The sequence below is a fragment of the Rana temporaria genome, chromosome 1 (assembly GCF_905171775.1).
Source record: "Rana temporaria chromosome 1, aRanTem1.1, whole genome shotgun sequence".
Classification (NCBI taxonomy): Eukaryota; Metazoa; Chordata; class Amphibia; order Anura; family Ranidae; genus Rana; species Rana temporaria.
In genome coordinates this window covers 78,028,487-78,043,441 of record NC_053489.1, presented here as the reverse complement: position 1 = coordinate 78,043,441, position 14,955 = coordinate 78,028,487, and the positions used below count along the sequence as shown (strand labels likewise).

The window sequence follows — 14,955 nt, the reverse complement described above, 5'->3', positions numbered from 1 at the left end:
GTGAGGTGAGCGGCCATTGCTACCATCGGTGGAGGTGTTTCTGCTTTATTCCACGCTACAGCACCTGCATGATTTTACCTATCACCAGTCACTTTTAGAGAAGATTCTTTTATGGACTTTCTAATATTGGACTTTTAGCGCTGCACTATCTACTTGTAATAGAAAAAATGGCCTGAAGGAGTGCAGTTCCGTAAACACGCCATCTATTTGTTCATCTAAAATTCCGGAAGTGACGTCATCCCTGGCTCCCTGTGTGGTCCAGGAAGCGTCGGCCTCCACCGGCGCAACCCGCTCACACTCACCAGCCAGTAGCCACGCGGATGTACTCCCTTCTCGGACGCCCTGCAATCCATGCCTTTTATATGCCTGTTTTTACCCTACTCTTGTGAGTATGTACACTAATTTTGTGCATTAAAATTCACTTGTATACTACACTTAGTGGCGCCTGTGTGCTTTTTTCTCAGCCATCCCAAGATTTGCTTCTCATCTTCGCTGGGCTGCCTTCAAGGTGCTATAATATGGACTATATGGACTTGTTACAGTCAACTAGTTTAAAAAGTTTCATGTACCTATCAGATCGGTGGATCTACACTGAGGCTGGTGCAAGCGCCAACTTCTTTCTTTCTTCTTTTGTGCCTTATATAGCACCGGCAGTTTATGCAGCGCTTTACATATATTTTGTACATTCACATCAGTCCCTTTCCCTCAAGAAGCTTACAATCTAAGGTCCCTAACTCACATACATACATACATACACATACTGGGAAAATTTAGACAGGAGCCAATTCGCATGTCTTTGGAGCGTGGAAGGAAACCGGAGTACCCAGAGGAAACCCATGCAGGCACATGGAGATCATGCAAACTCCAGGCAGGCAGGTAGGGCAGTGGTTTGGATTGGAACTAAAGACCCTAGTGCTGCCAGGCAGAAGTGCTAGCCACTGTACTATTAACATTTTCTTTCTTTTGTTTGCTAAAACTTTGTAATCATTATTAATTATTAACAGTTATTTATATTATTTCCAGGCCTTTTTTTATTGACCGTTCCTACATTACCAGCATCAATGATGACCCTCCGAGAGTTGCATCCCATGCCTCAGCAATGAACAAACGTATTCAATACTATGGGAGGCTGGGTCCTCCCTCCGAACCTTCTTTGGTAAGTTATATTGTTTAATTATATTGCTATGTAGTTTGTGATACTGCCATTTTTGTTAGTGTGCTATTATCGGTGTCCACATGCTTTTTCTACTCAATTCTTGTTCTAGTGTCAAAGGGACAGAAAATTATGCACACTTTTTCCAATATGGAGTCTTAACCTCTATGCTTGAAGAAAATATTTAGTTTGAAATTGGGCTCTAAATTTTTGTTGTATTTTATCAACATTGTTCAGAAGTGGTTTTTATTCTCATTCAGATGGACCTGATGATAAACTTAGGACTGTAAGCCCCCAGTCACACTGGTGCGACTAGTGTTAGTTTCAAATTGCATGACAAGTCGCACCCTATTGTCCGCAATGGAAGCGGAGTCGCACCAATTTTGAAAGTAGTTCAGGTGCGACTTGCATAGCTGTATGTGCATGGAGTCGCACAGATGTCTTCTAAGTTGCACTGACATGCGGCTTAGAAGTCGTGCGATATCAAAGCCACAGTCCGTGTGACTAAAGGCTAGGAGAGGTTTAAAGTATAATTTAAGATATACATTTTTTGGCCTCTATCTTCTGCTTGGCGGCCATCTTTGCTGTGATCCAGGTGGTGTTTTTAAGTTTGTACTGCTTGTTATGAACTGAGCTGCTTGGTGCAAGCTGAGGGGATATAGCCAGTAGGACCGCCCCCTGGGAGGGGCTGTTCAGCTTTGAAGTTGTTAACACTTTCTGCCTAGTCACTCCTAAAGGAAGGCTAATACCCACTTTGTCAAGATTAAGGCTGTGTCCGTCCATGAACTCAGAGAAAAGGATTTTACGGTGAGTATAAAATCCTATTTTTCCTCGGATAACCGATGAAGCTGACTTTCATCAGTCTTGCCTACACACCATCAGTCAAAAATCAGACCGTGCCAAAACGCGATGACGTATAACACTACGACGTGCTGAGAAAAATGAAGTTCAATGCTTCCGAGCATGCGTCGACTTGATTCTGAGCATGCGTGGATTTTTTTCCGATGGACTTCCACACAGACGATTGTTTTTTTCTATAGGTTTTTTTTCCATAGGAAAATTTTAAAACATGTTCTGTTTTTTTACACCGTCTGTTTTCAACGGACAAACCGATCGTGTGTACAGGGCTTTACTGTTGGGAAGGGAGCCCAAGGTTTATTTAATTGTCTTTGTTTTTAATAAAAAGAATAGTTACCATCTAACACTGAGCAAAGGGCCTTACCAAAGTAATTCAATCACCCATATACACAGTGGGACCTACCAGTAAGCTTTTTGAAGGAAACATGAAGTGATCAGAGGATATACACACAAACATAAGGAAACATGCAGACCACGTATTGGTGCAGACAGTGGCTTCTGAACCCAGGATACCAACACTATATGGCATGATCCCCAATTCTCACTGTTGGAGTTGGTGTTGATGGACAAATTCAGCTTTTTTTTTTTAGGTACATTGGGCCAGATTCATAGAGATCTGCGGCGGTGTAACGTATTGTCTTTACGTTACACCGCCGCAAGTTTTCAGCGCAAGTGCCTGATTCACCAAGCACTTGCGTGTAAACTTACGGCGGTGTAACGTAAAGCCGTCCAGCGCAAGCCCGCCTAATTCAAATGGGGCGTGTACCATTTAAATTGGGCGCGCTCCCGCGCCGAACGTTCTGCGCATGCTCCGTTCAAAAATTTCCCGCCGTGCTTTGCCCGAAATTACAGCGCCCCGACGTGTTTTTTGAACGGCGACGTGCGTAACGTACTTTCGTATTCCCGGACGTCTTACGCAAAAAAAAAAAATATTTAAAATTCGACGCGGGAACGACGGCCATACTTTAACATGGATGGTGTAATATTACCCCATCTAAATAGCACTCTTAACTTCACGACGTGAAAAACCGACGTAAGAGAATGCGACGAACACGCGTACCTTCGTGGATCGCCGTAATCAGCTAATTTGCATACCCGACGCTGGAAAACGACGCAAACTCCACCCAGCGGCCGCCGGAGAATTACACCTAAGATCCGAAGGCGTACGAAGCCATACGCCTGTCGGATCTTAGCCAAAAGCCGTTGTATCTTTGTTTGTGAATTACAAATAAAGATACGACGCGGAAAATTTGAAAGTACGCCGGAGTATCAGCAGATACTCCGGTGTACTTTTTCTGTGAATCTGGCCCACTCTGTTTGTATTTGAGATCATTGACAATTTTCCTTTTGAACTGCATTCAACCGTTTCTAAGCTACTTCAACCTGATTCAAACTGCTTTTGCATTCCCGTTGACTTGTACAAGGAAAGAAGGATTTCTGGTGGGAACAAATTCTCATCAGCATGGACCCTGATTTTTGTGACACTGTATATTATATTTAAATTTCTGTCTTTTCTTTTTTTTAGATTGCTCCCGATCACGTCATCCCTGCACCTGAAGAGATCTATGTTTACAGTCCCCTTGGAAGTGCTTTGAAAATTGGTGGAGACGACTCGGAAAAGAACTCGAGCATTGTCACAATGTATGTTTGTAAACCTGGCACATAAATAAAAAAAAGCGGGTATCAGACAGCATTGGCTGGTACACATTGTCAGCATCTAGCTGTGCCCTTAAGCTGCAGGTGGTAAGTTAGGGCCTGAATAGTTCAGACATTGATGGGTAGCCCAAGGCAAACCCAGCCTATTTGTCTGTGGCCTGTGAACACCTGTACTAAAAGGAGTGTTTTATGGGAGAATGTCATCAGCTCATTTAGGCCTTGCAGAGCAACAAATTTGCTTCTGAAGTTCTAAGGCCCCTTTCACACTGTCGCGATTTGAAAGTTGTGTGATTTTGGGGCCGCGATTTTGATGCGTTTTTGTCACGGTTTCATGGAATGCCTGTGTAAACTTTAGGTTTGTGGACCTTAACTCGCATCAAACTCGGACCAAAGTGGTACAGGAACTAAGTTTTTTTTAATGAGACACTTATCCTTTTAAACCACTATGGCTTGTGATTTTTATTAACCCTTACTGATTGACTTAAGCTGGCTATACACTACTCAATACACACAATCTCTTTGTTTACTTTAGTTCCTGTGAAAGGAAATAGAATATTCCAAGGATCCAAAATTATTGCTGTCAGCTTTTATATTGTAGACCTGTATAAGTTTTCAGTATATGATGATGTTGATAACTTAAGCAATACTTTTTTTCTTTGTTTCTTTAGATTTATGATCTGGAATACCATGATGGGAACATCAATACTCAGTATTCCCTGGGGCATAAAACAGGTATTCACAAAAAATATAACTACATTTACAAGCTAAACCTTCAGCCATTAGATTGTAAACAAAAGCTCTGTATGATGGGAAGCCCCAGTAGCAGATTCCTATCATTTAGATTATCTGGGTATGATAAATCCTGAAAATCGTTATCTTGCTTTGGTTTTTAGTCCCGTACTCAGGATTTCATTAAACTACAATCGGATCTACTTATATTTATGTGTAGTGTCAGTGTCTTGGAATGAGAAATTAAACCATGAGTTCTGACATTGCTTTGACTTTCTTATGGCACATGCTTGAAGCCAGGCTCAGCCACGCAGCTAGATTTTTTGGAAGGTGGTCAGCAGTGGCACCTGTGGATTTTTTTCCAGTATATTTCCTTTATTCCTCATCTTCAGTGAAGAGTTGTATTTAACGAGAATACGTTTAAATGACAAATACTAAATAAGAATTTATCCATAGTTTATATTGGCATAGTCGTCCAAATCTCCAAATACCACTTACTGACAAGCAAATAGTAATTTAATTATAAATAGCACTTAGCAATGTTAATGTGACCTCGTTAGCATAGGGTCACTTTATATGTAAAATTATAGATAATATACTTACTTTTCTGGTGGTCCATATCTCAAAATTAGACCTTTTTACTGTTCATGGCCACTGAATGTATTCTACACCTCCTAGGTGGATGGAATACCTGCTCCCCTGCCACACTGTGGTTTCTAACGCTAGCTTCTAGGTCACTACAGGACATACAAGCCAATGGTAGGAACCACAGCTTTGCAGAGGGGGAAACCGGTATTCCACACATCTGACTTGTCAATTGCTTACAGTAGCCAGGAGCCATACTGTACTGAATATACACATTTATTTTTGCAAATAATCTTTTTGCAAATAATATATTTTTAAAAATAAATGGTAGTCACTGGTTTATGCTGCTTCCTAAGGCAAACAAAGCTGTAAGATGGCCAGATATCGACCCCCAGTTTTTTTCCAGTGCCCTAGGAGCATGAACAACTCCAAGTTTTTTAAATTTTTATCAAAATTCCTTTTTTTTTTTCCATCAAAAGTCTCCAGTTGATGCAGAGCTGGTTTTGCGGCTTTCTGGATTGGCTAATCCTTGGCATAGCCATGGAGGCTGAACCTGAACCGTACAGGTTTAGGAGATATTCTTTATACCTACAGGTAAGCCTTATTATAGGCTTACCTGTAGGTAAAAGTGGTAGTAAAGACTTTACTAACACTTTAAGGCTATTATCCGTTTAATCGATTAATCGAAACAATAATCGGCCAACTAATCGATTATGAAAATAATCGTTAGTTGCAGCCCTACATTCATGTCAAGGGGGGTGCTGCATTCATGTCAAGGGGGTGCTGGATTCAGGGCAACGGGGATGCTACATTTATGGCACTTGTGAGGCTGCATTGATGATCAGTGACCGTTATTTTGCTTCACAGTTCTTTATTTAAAATGTAAGATTGTTTTAAAGTAAAGGTGCGTGTTCTATGCTGATAAATACAGTATATCTAAATAGCACGCCTGAGCTCATCTCTTTACCACACACAGTCACAAAGGCAAGAGAATTCTTGTTGGGCCGTGTATTAGTGCTCTAACAAACACACTTTTAGCTGGATTCAAGTATCCTGCCGCATCTTTGCGGCGGCGTAGCGTATCGTATTTACACTACGCCGCCGTAAGTTAGCTAGGCAAGTACTGTATTCACAAAGTACTTGCCTGCTAAGTTACGGTGGCGTAGCGTAAATGCGGCGGGCGTAAGCGCGCCTAATTCAAATTATGCTGAGGGGGCGTGTTTTATGTTAATGGAGGGTGACCTGACGTGATTGACGTTTTTTACGAACGGCGCATGCGCCGTCCGTGTACATATCCCAGTGTGCATTGCGGCAAAGTACGCCGCAAGGACGTATTGGTTTCGACGTGGACGTAAATTACGTCCTTCCCTATTCACGGACGACTTACGCAAACGACGTAAAATGTTCAAATTTCGACGCGGGAACGACGGCCATACTTAACATTGGCTACGCCACCTAGGGGGCATGTTTATCTTTAGGTGGCCTATCTCTTACGGAAACGGCGTATCTTTAGTGCCACGGGCGGACGTACGTTCGTGAATAGGCGTATCTAGTGATTTACATATTCTACGCCGAACGCAATGGGAGCGCCACCTAGCGGCCAGCCTAAATATTGCACCCTAAGATAGGACGGCGCAAGCCGTCGTATCTTAGATAGGTTTAAGTGTATCTCTGTTTGAGAATACACTTAAACTTAGGTCGGCGCAGATTCCGAGTTAGGTCGGCGTATCTACTGATACACCGGCCTAACTCTTACTGAATCTAGCTATTTGACCGAATTTTAATGGTTCACAGAATCTCAGGCAAAATGGTCGGCCTCACACATGTTCACTTCATCAAATCTGTCCCTCTTTGAAAAAAGTTTGGACACCCCTGTAGTACATGATAAAGGTCCCCCATATCTCTGTTCCTTATGATCTCCCTATTGCTTGTTACAAAACTTAGGCTAGCGAATGTAGGATGGGGTTATATAGGGAATGTCGGCTAGTTTCCAGTCACCTGAAGGTAGTTGCATATAACCCAAGTCTAAAGATCCTGTGTCCTTGTACTATACTCCAAGAAACACATTTTATTGAGAATTCAAAAATCCTATTTCTCTTTCGTTCATGGACGGACACAGCACTCTCTTGACAAAGTGGGTATTCAGCCTTCAACCAGGAGAGGACTAGGTAGAAAACAGGTTCATGTTTAAACACAACAAAAAAACTGTACAGTACCGCCCCAGGGGCGGTCCCCCTAGGTACAACCCCTCTCCCTGTACCATGGAGCTCATGTTTTTTCTGCCTAGTGTAAGAGTTGGACATGGCTCCCTTCAGGCCCATGGGTTCTGAATTTTTGTTTTTGGTTTTGTTACTTTTTGTTCCTGTGATCTACTAGCAACTGCCGACTGGGTGACAGACTGGATCCTAGATCCTTGTAGTCTCCCCAGTGGCCTTTAGCTATGTACTGGGCTGTCCACCACATGCCCCGTGCCTCCAGGGGTGGTTGGTGAGCTGCGTGCTTCGGGGAACACATATGACCGGGCTCTATGCTCAAGTCACAGTGTGCCTAGCCGACAGTCACCTCCGTCACCATGCAGAAGATTAGCTGTCAGGGATGTTTCCAGCGGGTCTGCACAGGACAGGTAGGTAGTAATTCCCTGCTTCGGTGGGGGGACATGGCTGGACATCCTGGAGTGGCTGTTTAGAGGGGTTTCCACCTTCCTTCTCTCCTACTAGGTGGTTACTATCTTTTACATGCGGCCATTTTGGTGGCTCTCTTTGCTGCTTTGGCCTCTAGTGCTTTTCGGCGGCCATTTTATTGTGGCCGCGCGCCCTTTTCCACAGTGTGACCACTCGGTGGCCATTTTGTCGGTGGTTTTGGCCTCTAGTGCGTGGTTTCGCAGCGCAAACGGCAGACACACATCACAGAGGGACAGCGTGCTCGTGCTGTGGCGCTGAGGAGCTTCTCTAGTGGGAGACGGACGGCAGACTGTGCGGTACTGTTTTTTCTTCGGGTGTTGAGTCATCTGGGTGGATCCCTTGTTCTCTGCAGCAGCTAGGAGGGTGAATAGTGTACTTAACCTTAGTCCCTATGTCACACATGTGGGTCAGCATGGCGTTGGAGGCGGGCACCTCCTTCCCAGAAACGCCTGAGTTGACAACTGGTGCCCCTGCACCTGCTGTGTCAGTGGATGCTATGTCGGCGGTCCTGGAGGCCTTTGTTGCCAGGGTGACAGCATCAGGCGGTAACTCGGGGGTTAAAAACGCCCCCTTCCCCGCCATCCTGGGGACAATTCTGATGCAGAATCAGGCCCTGTGTCGAATTTTGATGCGTCAGAGGGCGCGGACCGCGACCGGTCAGATAGTGAGGATGACTCCGGGTCAGCACGCGAGAGGGCCCTGGTGAGTGATCTTATCACTGCGGTATGAGATACACTGAAGATTCTGCGGAAGCAGCTGAGGCGTCGGTCCCGTTTGGGTTCCGCAAGCCGTTCCGCACAGCCAAGGTGTTTCCTATCTTGATAAGCTCTTATACAAGGATTGGGACAAACCACGGAAGGTTTTCTCTGCCACAAAAAAATTGGCTGTCCAGTACCCCTTTTAAGGAGAGTTTCCTGAAGAAATGGACCTCTCCTCCAGTAGTGGACCCCTCGGTGTCCAGAGATAACAAAGTAACCACGATTCCGGTGGAAGGGGCCCCTGCTTTCAAGGATCCTGTGGACAAGAAGGCTGAGGCACTCGCCCGCTACCTATACACGGTGGTGGGCTCGGCAGTGCATCCAGTGGTGGCTGGGTCTCTGGTGTCTCAAACTCTGACTGAGTGGGCTAAGATACTGCTCCAGGGGTTAAAGGCTCATCAGGTGCCTCCGTATGAGGTGGCCTTGGCAGACCAGCTAGTGCATGGCCTCAAGTTTGTCTGCGAGTCTGACCTGGATACTATTCATTTGCTGTCCAGGGCCTCAGTCTATGCGGTGGTGTTGCGCCGCTTGATCTGGCTAAAGTGTTGGTCGGCGGACCAATCTTCCAAGAAGGCCCTGATGTATTTTCCCTATAAGGGCGACAGACTTTTTGGTGCTTCTCTTGACGATATTATCAAGAATGCCACAGGAGGTAAGAGCACGCTGCTCCCTCAATCCAAAAAGAGTCAGGAGCCACGCCGTAGGCAAGGCCCCTCCTTCACTACGCATAAGCGTTATTTTCGTCCGCCCAGTGTTGTTGGTAAACGCTTCCAGGCCGACATAGCGCCTGCGGAGGGTTAGAAACGACCCTGGTTTCACAAACCCAACAAGCCTGCGGCAAAAACCTCAGTCTGCATGAAGGTCTGCCCCCACCCATCTCTCGGGTGGGGGGGGGACGTCTTCGCAACTCTGTGGTCGTCTCTGATCTCTGACCGGTGGGTTTGTGAGGTCATTTCCTCGAGGTACAAGATAGTTTCTCTCTCGTCCACCGAGCAGATTTTTTCCCTCCAACCTCCAGCTTCAGCCGGCGCGTCTGGAGCCCTGTTCAGGGCGGTTCAGGACCTGCTGACATGTTGGGTGATCATACCTGTTCCAGCACAAGAACGGTTTCAGGGGGTTTTACTCGAACCTATTCGTAGTGCCAAAGAAGGACGAGGTCCGTCCTATCTTAGATTTCAAAGCCCTCAATTGCTCTGTGAGAGTGCAAAGATTCAGGATGGAGTCAATTTGCTCTGTGGTCACAGCTCTCCATCCGGGGGACTTTCTGGCAGCCTTGGACATCAAGAACGCTTATTTGCATGTCCCCATCTGCACCAGACATCAGATTTCTGCGGTTTGCGGTTGGGGAGGATCACTATCAGTTTGGGCTCTCCCTTTCGGCTTGGCTTCGGGAACCAAGGGTGTTTACCAAGGTGTTGGCTCTGGTCTTGGCCCTGCTAAGGCAGCGTGGCATCGCTATCATGGGCTACTTGAACGACCTGCTTCTGAGGGCCACTTCAAGCTCAGAATTAGGAGGGCGTGTCTATAGCCTGTCAGACCCTCCGAGAATTTCGTTGGGTGTTGAACACCCAGAAGTCTGTCTTGGTCCCGACTCAATGCTTGGAATACCTGGGGTTGATTCTAGATTCCTCGGTGGCAAGGGTGTTTCTCCTGGTGGACAAACTGCAGTCTCTTTGGACGGCGGTGCAGCGGCTGACATCCCAAAGTTGGTCATCATTTCATTTTTGCATGCGGGTCCTGGGTCTCATGGTAGCTTCCTTTTGAGGCAGTGCCATATACTCAATCTCACACCCGAGTGCTGCAGAAGGAGATTCTGACGTCCCTGGATCATCAAATCCGAGTAAGCCACCGGGTCAGGTCCTCCCTGGTGTGGTGGCTGACATCACCAGCTCTTCTGTCCAGAAAATCGTTCCTCCCCTTTCACTGGACGGTGATCACGACGGACGCCAGTCTTACCGTCTGGGGGGGTCCAGTCGGCCCAGGGTCACTGGTCTCCGGAGGAATCCTGCCTGCCGATCAATGTCCTGGAACTCTGGGCGATCAAGCTTTGCCTCTTCGCGTGGTCTCAGAGACTACAGGGGCGCCTGGTCAGGATACAGTGGGACAATGCCACGGCGGTGGCGTATGTCAATCATCAAGGAGGAACAAGAAGCGCGGCGGCAGCTTCAGAGGTCGCTCACATCCTGAGGTGGGCAGAATGGGGTGAGCCGGCTCTGTCAGCCGAAAATTTTTCAGCCGTGGAAAACTGGCAGGCGGACTACCTGAGTCGTCAGATGCTGGACCAGGCATAATGGTTGGTAACGGTCAGGGGTTAACGCCATTTACGATATTCCATTCCACCAACCCACGACAGCTTATCGACACTCCACAATCCGGCAGAACAGGACCCATAAGAATTCCCCAGAAACGAGACACACAGCTCCTGTCTTTGGTTCAAACGAATAGATAGTTTAATGGTAAAACTCAGGCTTTTATACAGTCAGTAATAAAATAACAATGGCTTGACTCCACCCACAACATGACACAAGGAACTCAATACACATTGTTAGTTAGACTTTCTGGCACCGATATAATCTACATGAGTTAATTACTAATCCTTTTACCCAGACAAGGTGACTCTGAGATAAGCTCTTTTCACCTCAATACAATACACATCCCTTTAGTAAACATAAGTCAGACATCTGACCTTTTAGATTGTGCTAATTCACAATTTCTAGGTGGATCAGGCACGCTCACTTCACAGTGGGCATTTGGCGCCTAACTAAGCTCAAAAATCAATCAATCAATCGTGATCCAGGCTTATGCCCTAAAGGGACAGGCGCCCCTCTTTCCTGTCACGGCGCATTCGACCAGGGCAATAGGTGCCTCTTGGGCTTTCCGACACCAAGCGTCCATTTCCCAGGTGTGTAAGGTGGCGACTTGGTTGTCCGTTCACACTTACACAAAATTTTACAAGGTTAATGTGAGTGCATCTTCGGATGCTTCCGTCGGCCGCAAGATTTTGCAGGCGGCTGTTTGAAGATTGCAACTCCTCCGTTGAGGAGCTCTGGTTTTTGTGGGGTGAAGTTTGTTTTAATGCTGTTCCCACCCTTCGTTTTTTTTTTTACACTGCTTTGGGACGTCCCACTTTATCAAGAGAGTGCTGTGTCCATCCATGAACGAAATAGAAAATAGGATTTTTGTACTAACCGTAAAATCTTTTTCTCTGAGTTCATGGACGGAAACAGCACCCACCCCTCCTTTTTATTTTTGTACTGCTTTTTGACGAACTGAGCCGCATGGTGCAGGGAGAGGGGTTGTACCTAGAGGGACCACCTCAGGGGCGGTACTGTACAGTTTTTTTTTATGTGTTTAAACATTAACCTGTTTTCTGCCTAGTTCTCTCCTGGTTGAAGGCTGAATACCCACTTTGTCAAGAGAGTGCTGTGTCCGTCCATGATTTCAGAGAAAAGGATTTTACGGTGAGTACAAAAATCCTATTTTTTCTTATATTTCAGGCTGGATTCACTTCTGGAGTTGTTATAATCTTTTTGATGGGCCTTTTAACACTTTACTGCTGCTACAGAGTTTTGAAATCACGAGGGACAATAGGTGAGTTTTATGATTTACTTGGCTTCATTTATTCTCTTTGATATTTGTACATAATAATATAACTCTTACTGAACGACATCATCCTGGGTTTTCATGTTCATACCATTAATATCCACCAAGTTTGAAGCTACTCCACCATATTTGTGCACTTTCACCAGAAAACTGTCAACATCTGATTTATAAATTTCCTGTTTATATAATCCATGTCCCCATAAAATATATATTACAATGGTTTATTTTCCATGTACTGGTAGATAGTCTCACTATTGTTCTGGAATATTTTTTCTTTGTTCAACAATGTTGCCTCTTTGTATAAGTCATTTTTTTAAAAGCTTGTTTAGTAAATATCAATGTTTGCATTCGGCCGGGGAGCCAAACACTTTTTTTCCCTGTAACTCATTAGTCCAGGAGATAATCTATGAACATGGCATAGAAAAATATAATTGAAGAACTCCAGTGCGTTACCACATTTTGCCCTTTAAAGTGGTTGTGAAGGCTTGTGTGCCTTTTAAAGAGTAGTATGGGTATAGGTGGACTACACAGATGCGCCCTGCCTCTAGGGGAGGGCTGGCATTCCCATACTTCCAGAAATATTTTCTGGCCGCCCAACTGGTCACACCGGTGTGGTGGCTGAATCCAGATGTCACTGTGCTACTTGAAGCGGCAGTGGTGCAGTCCCTTGAAGCTTTAAAATTCCTACTTTTCCGGGGGCCTCGGGCCCCCTATGCACTGACCCCGTCTATGACCACCATTCTGCGGGCTATACTCTAACGATATCCTGCGGATGCGCACTCTCCAAATGCGCCTCTGTGGGGCAATCCCAATCTGTCTCGCATCTATACGATTCCGGAGCCCAGCGCCTGGACTAAATTTAATATAAAAACACTTTCCCAAATGGTTCAAGACAATTCTTTGATCTCGCTGCCCCTCTTGCGTTCTGAATGTAATATTCCAGGATCATACTTCTTTAGATATCTCCAACTCTCCCATGCCTTCAGCTGTCAATTCTCCCATTCTAACGCCCAGCTCATACAGGCCTCTCTTGAGGAGGTCCTTCGACTGGATTGGACACGTTAACCAACCTCTCAGATTTATTCACACCTTCTTAGGGTTTTGCTACTGGATCTGGAGAAACTCAAGGCCTGTTGGCTCAGAGATGTCCCAGAACTTGACCAGGATGATTGGGATGATGTCTGGGACGCCCCATTAGAGACCGACTGATACAGTTTAAGTTGGTCCACTGGGATTACTTCACACCTTATAGGCTACATAAAATGAGCTCCAATCTTTCTCCTGACTGTTGGAGGTGTGGGGGAACCCCGGGGGACTTCACTCATATATTCTGGACCTGTCCAGCTATCACCGCGTTTTGGGGGGAAGTGATGTTATGTATCCCTTTGGTCAGTGCTATCCCCCTACAGCCCTCTATATAGTTGAACCTCGGATTACGAGCATAATCCTTGTAATCCAAAGTACTCGCATATCAAAGCAAGTTTTTCCCATTGAAGTCAATGTAAACGAAAATATTTTGTTCCGTATTGACTTCAATGGGAAGCAATACCGAATGCGGCCAGATGTGGGGGGGCGCCAGAGAGCGCCGAAAAGGCCCGAGGACACTTCAGGCCCGTTGCCTGCAGGCCAATGTTCGGCTTTTCTGGGCTCCTGCGCCCCCGTACCTCAGGCCGAATGAGGTACTGCAGCCCCATTTTCGGCTCTGCTCGGGTTCTGCGCCCTCGTACCTCAGGCCAAATGAAGTACTGCAGGCCTATTTAGCTTGAATTCTGCTCGTCTTGCGAGTCAACACTCACAAACCGAGTCGGAATAAAAAAGAAAAAAGTTGATTGCAAATCAAAATGCTCTCAAACCAAGTTACTCTTAAACCGAGGTTCCACTGTATCAATCTGCCCTATGGGTCTTGTTGAACAGCTAATTCCTGTTAGGTCACTGGTTCAACTAGACCCGGGTTTAAGGACAATTTGAATGTATGGAAAGTCCGCAATGCATTGCCAGTCAGAAACACACGCACTCATGGTATGTCCAAGACTAAAGTTTATTTCTCCTGCGTACTTGTACATAAGAAAATCATACAAGAAGGGACGCTCTAGTCCCAGCCAATCATATGTAAGTAATTAGGTTATACAAGTAATATTCGTCACAATTATACTACGTACATAGAATACAGCAATCCCATCTTTGTGCCCTGCTTATCTCATTTCTACTGCAGTTAATCTTAATGTTTTTCATTCTTCATCTAGAACATAACACAATGGCAAGGTTGTTTCTATGTAGCTTGTCCTAAAAGTTCTGGGTAAAAGGGTACATAAACATACATGCATTTATCACTAAGGGGGAACTCTAACAAGCCTTATAATGCATTATTAGTACAGGGGAACTATTAGCCTATCAATACATATGGGGGAACTCTAACCGCCTTTCAACCCCTCCTTTGATTGCGTCGGCTCTATCCTACGCAATCACTCATTATACCATTTCAGCTCTATGGTCAACATCGCCATGCTTACATTCTCACCCCTTTTCACACTGGGCTTTGTCAATCTTCCAATAGCGCAAAGGGTTATTTTAGCAATCAGATATATAACAAAAGCGCAAATCAATATAATTGTCCTGGGGTTGCAATAAGGAGAACACAACATGTAACAATCGGTGACAGAAAAATATTCTGCAACTTGGGCCAATGTGGAGTTGGTCTGGGACGAAACGGGGGAGCAAATTGGGGGTTAGTCTTTGACAATGTTCAAGGTAGTTGCACTGTGACCTGTTCCAATCCTTGGATTAAGTCCTCCAGTTGTGTGGCTTGTTGGTCCCTCCTTTTCTACTCTTCTGTTGGTGCCTCTGAAGTTGGAAGGGGAAAAAAGGGGGTCGTCTTTATCAGAGATGCACGGATCCATTGTGGTCCCTGGGAAGTAAGTACAGCCGTTCTGGA

General features: G+C 45.5%; 1 protein-coding gene across 2 annotated transcripts in view; it reads left to right on the top strand.

The window, feature by feature from the left end:
- SLC38A9 (solute carrier family 38 member 9) overlaps window positions 1-14,955 on the top strand; it is a 115,285-nt gene that overhangs the window by 33,952 nt on the left and 66,378 nt on the right. For both annotated transcript variants that reach the window (XM_040339458.1, XM_040339465.1), the window contains 4 exons: window positions 1,024-1,156; window positions 3,537-3,652; window positions 4,336-4,399; window positions 11,918-12,011. In XM_040339458.1, coding sequence (XP_040195392.1) covers window positions 1,024-1,156; window positions 3,537-3,652; window positions 4,336-4,399; window positions 11,918-12,011 — 407 coding nt within the window. The remainder of the gene's footprint in view (window positions 1-1,023; window positions 1,157-3,536; window positions 3,653-4,335; window positions 4,400-11,917; window positions 12,012-14,955) is intronic.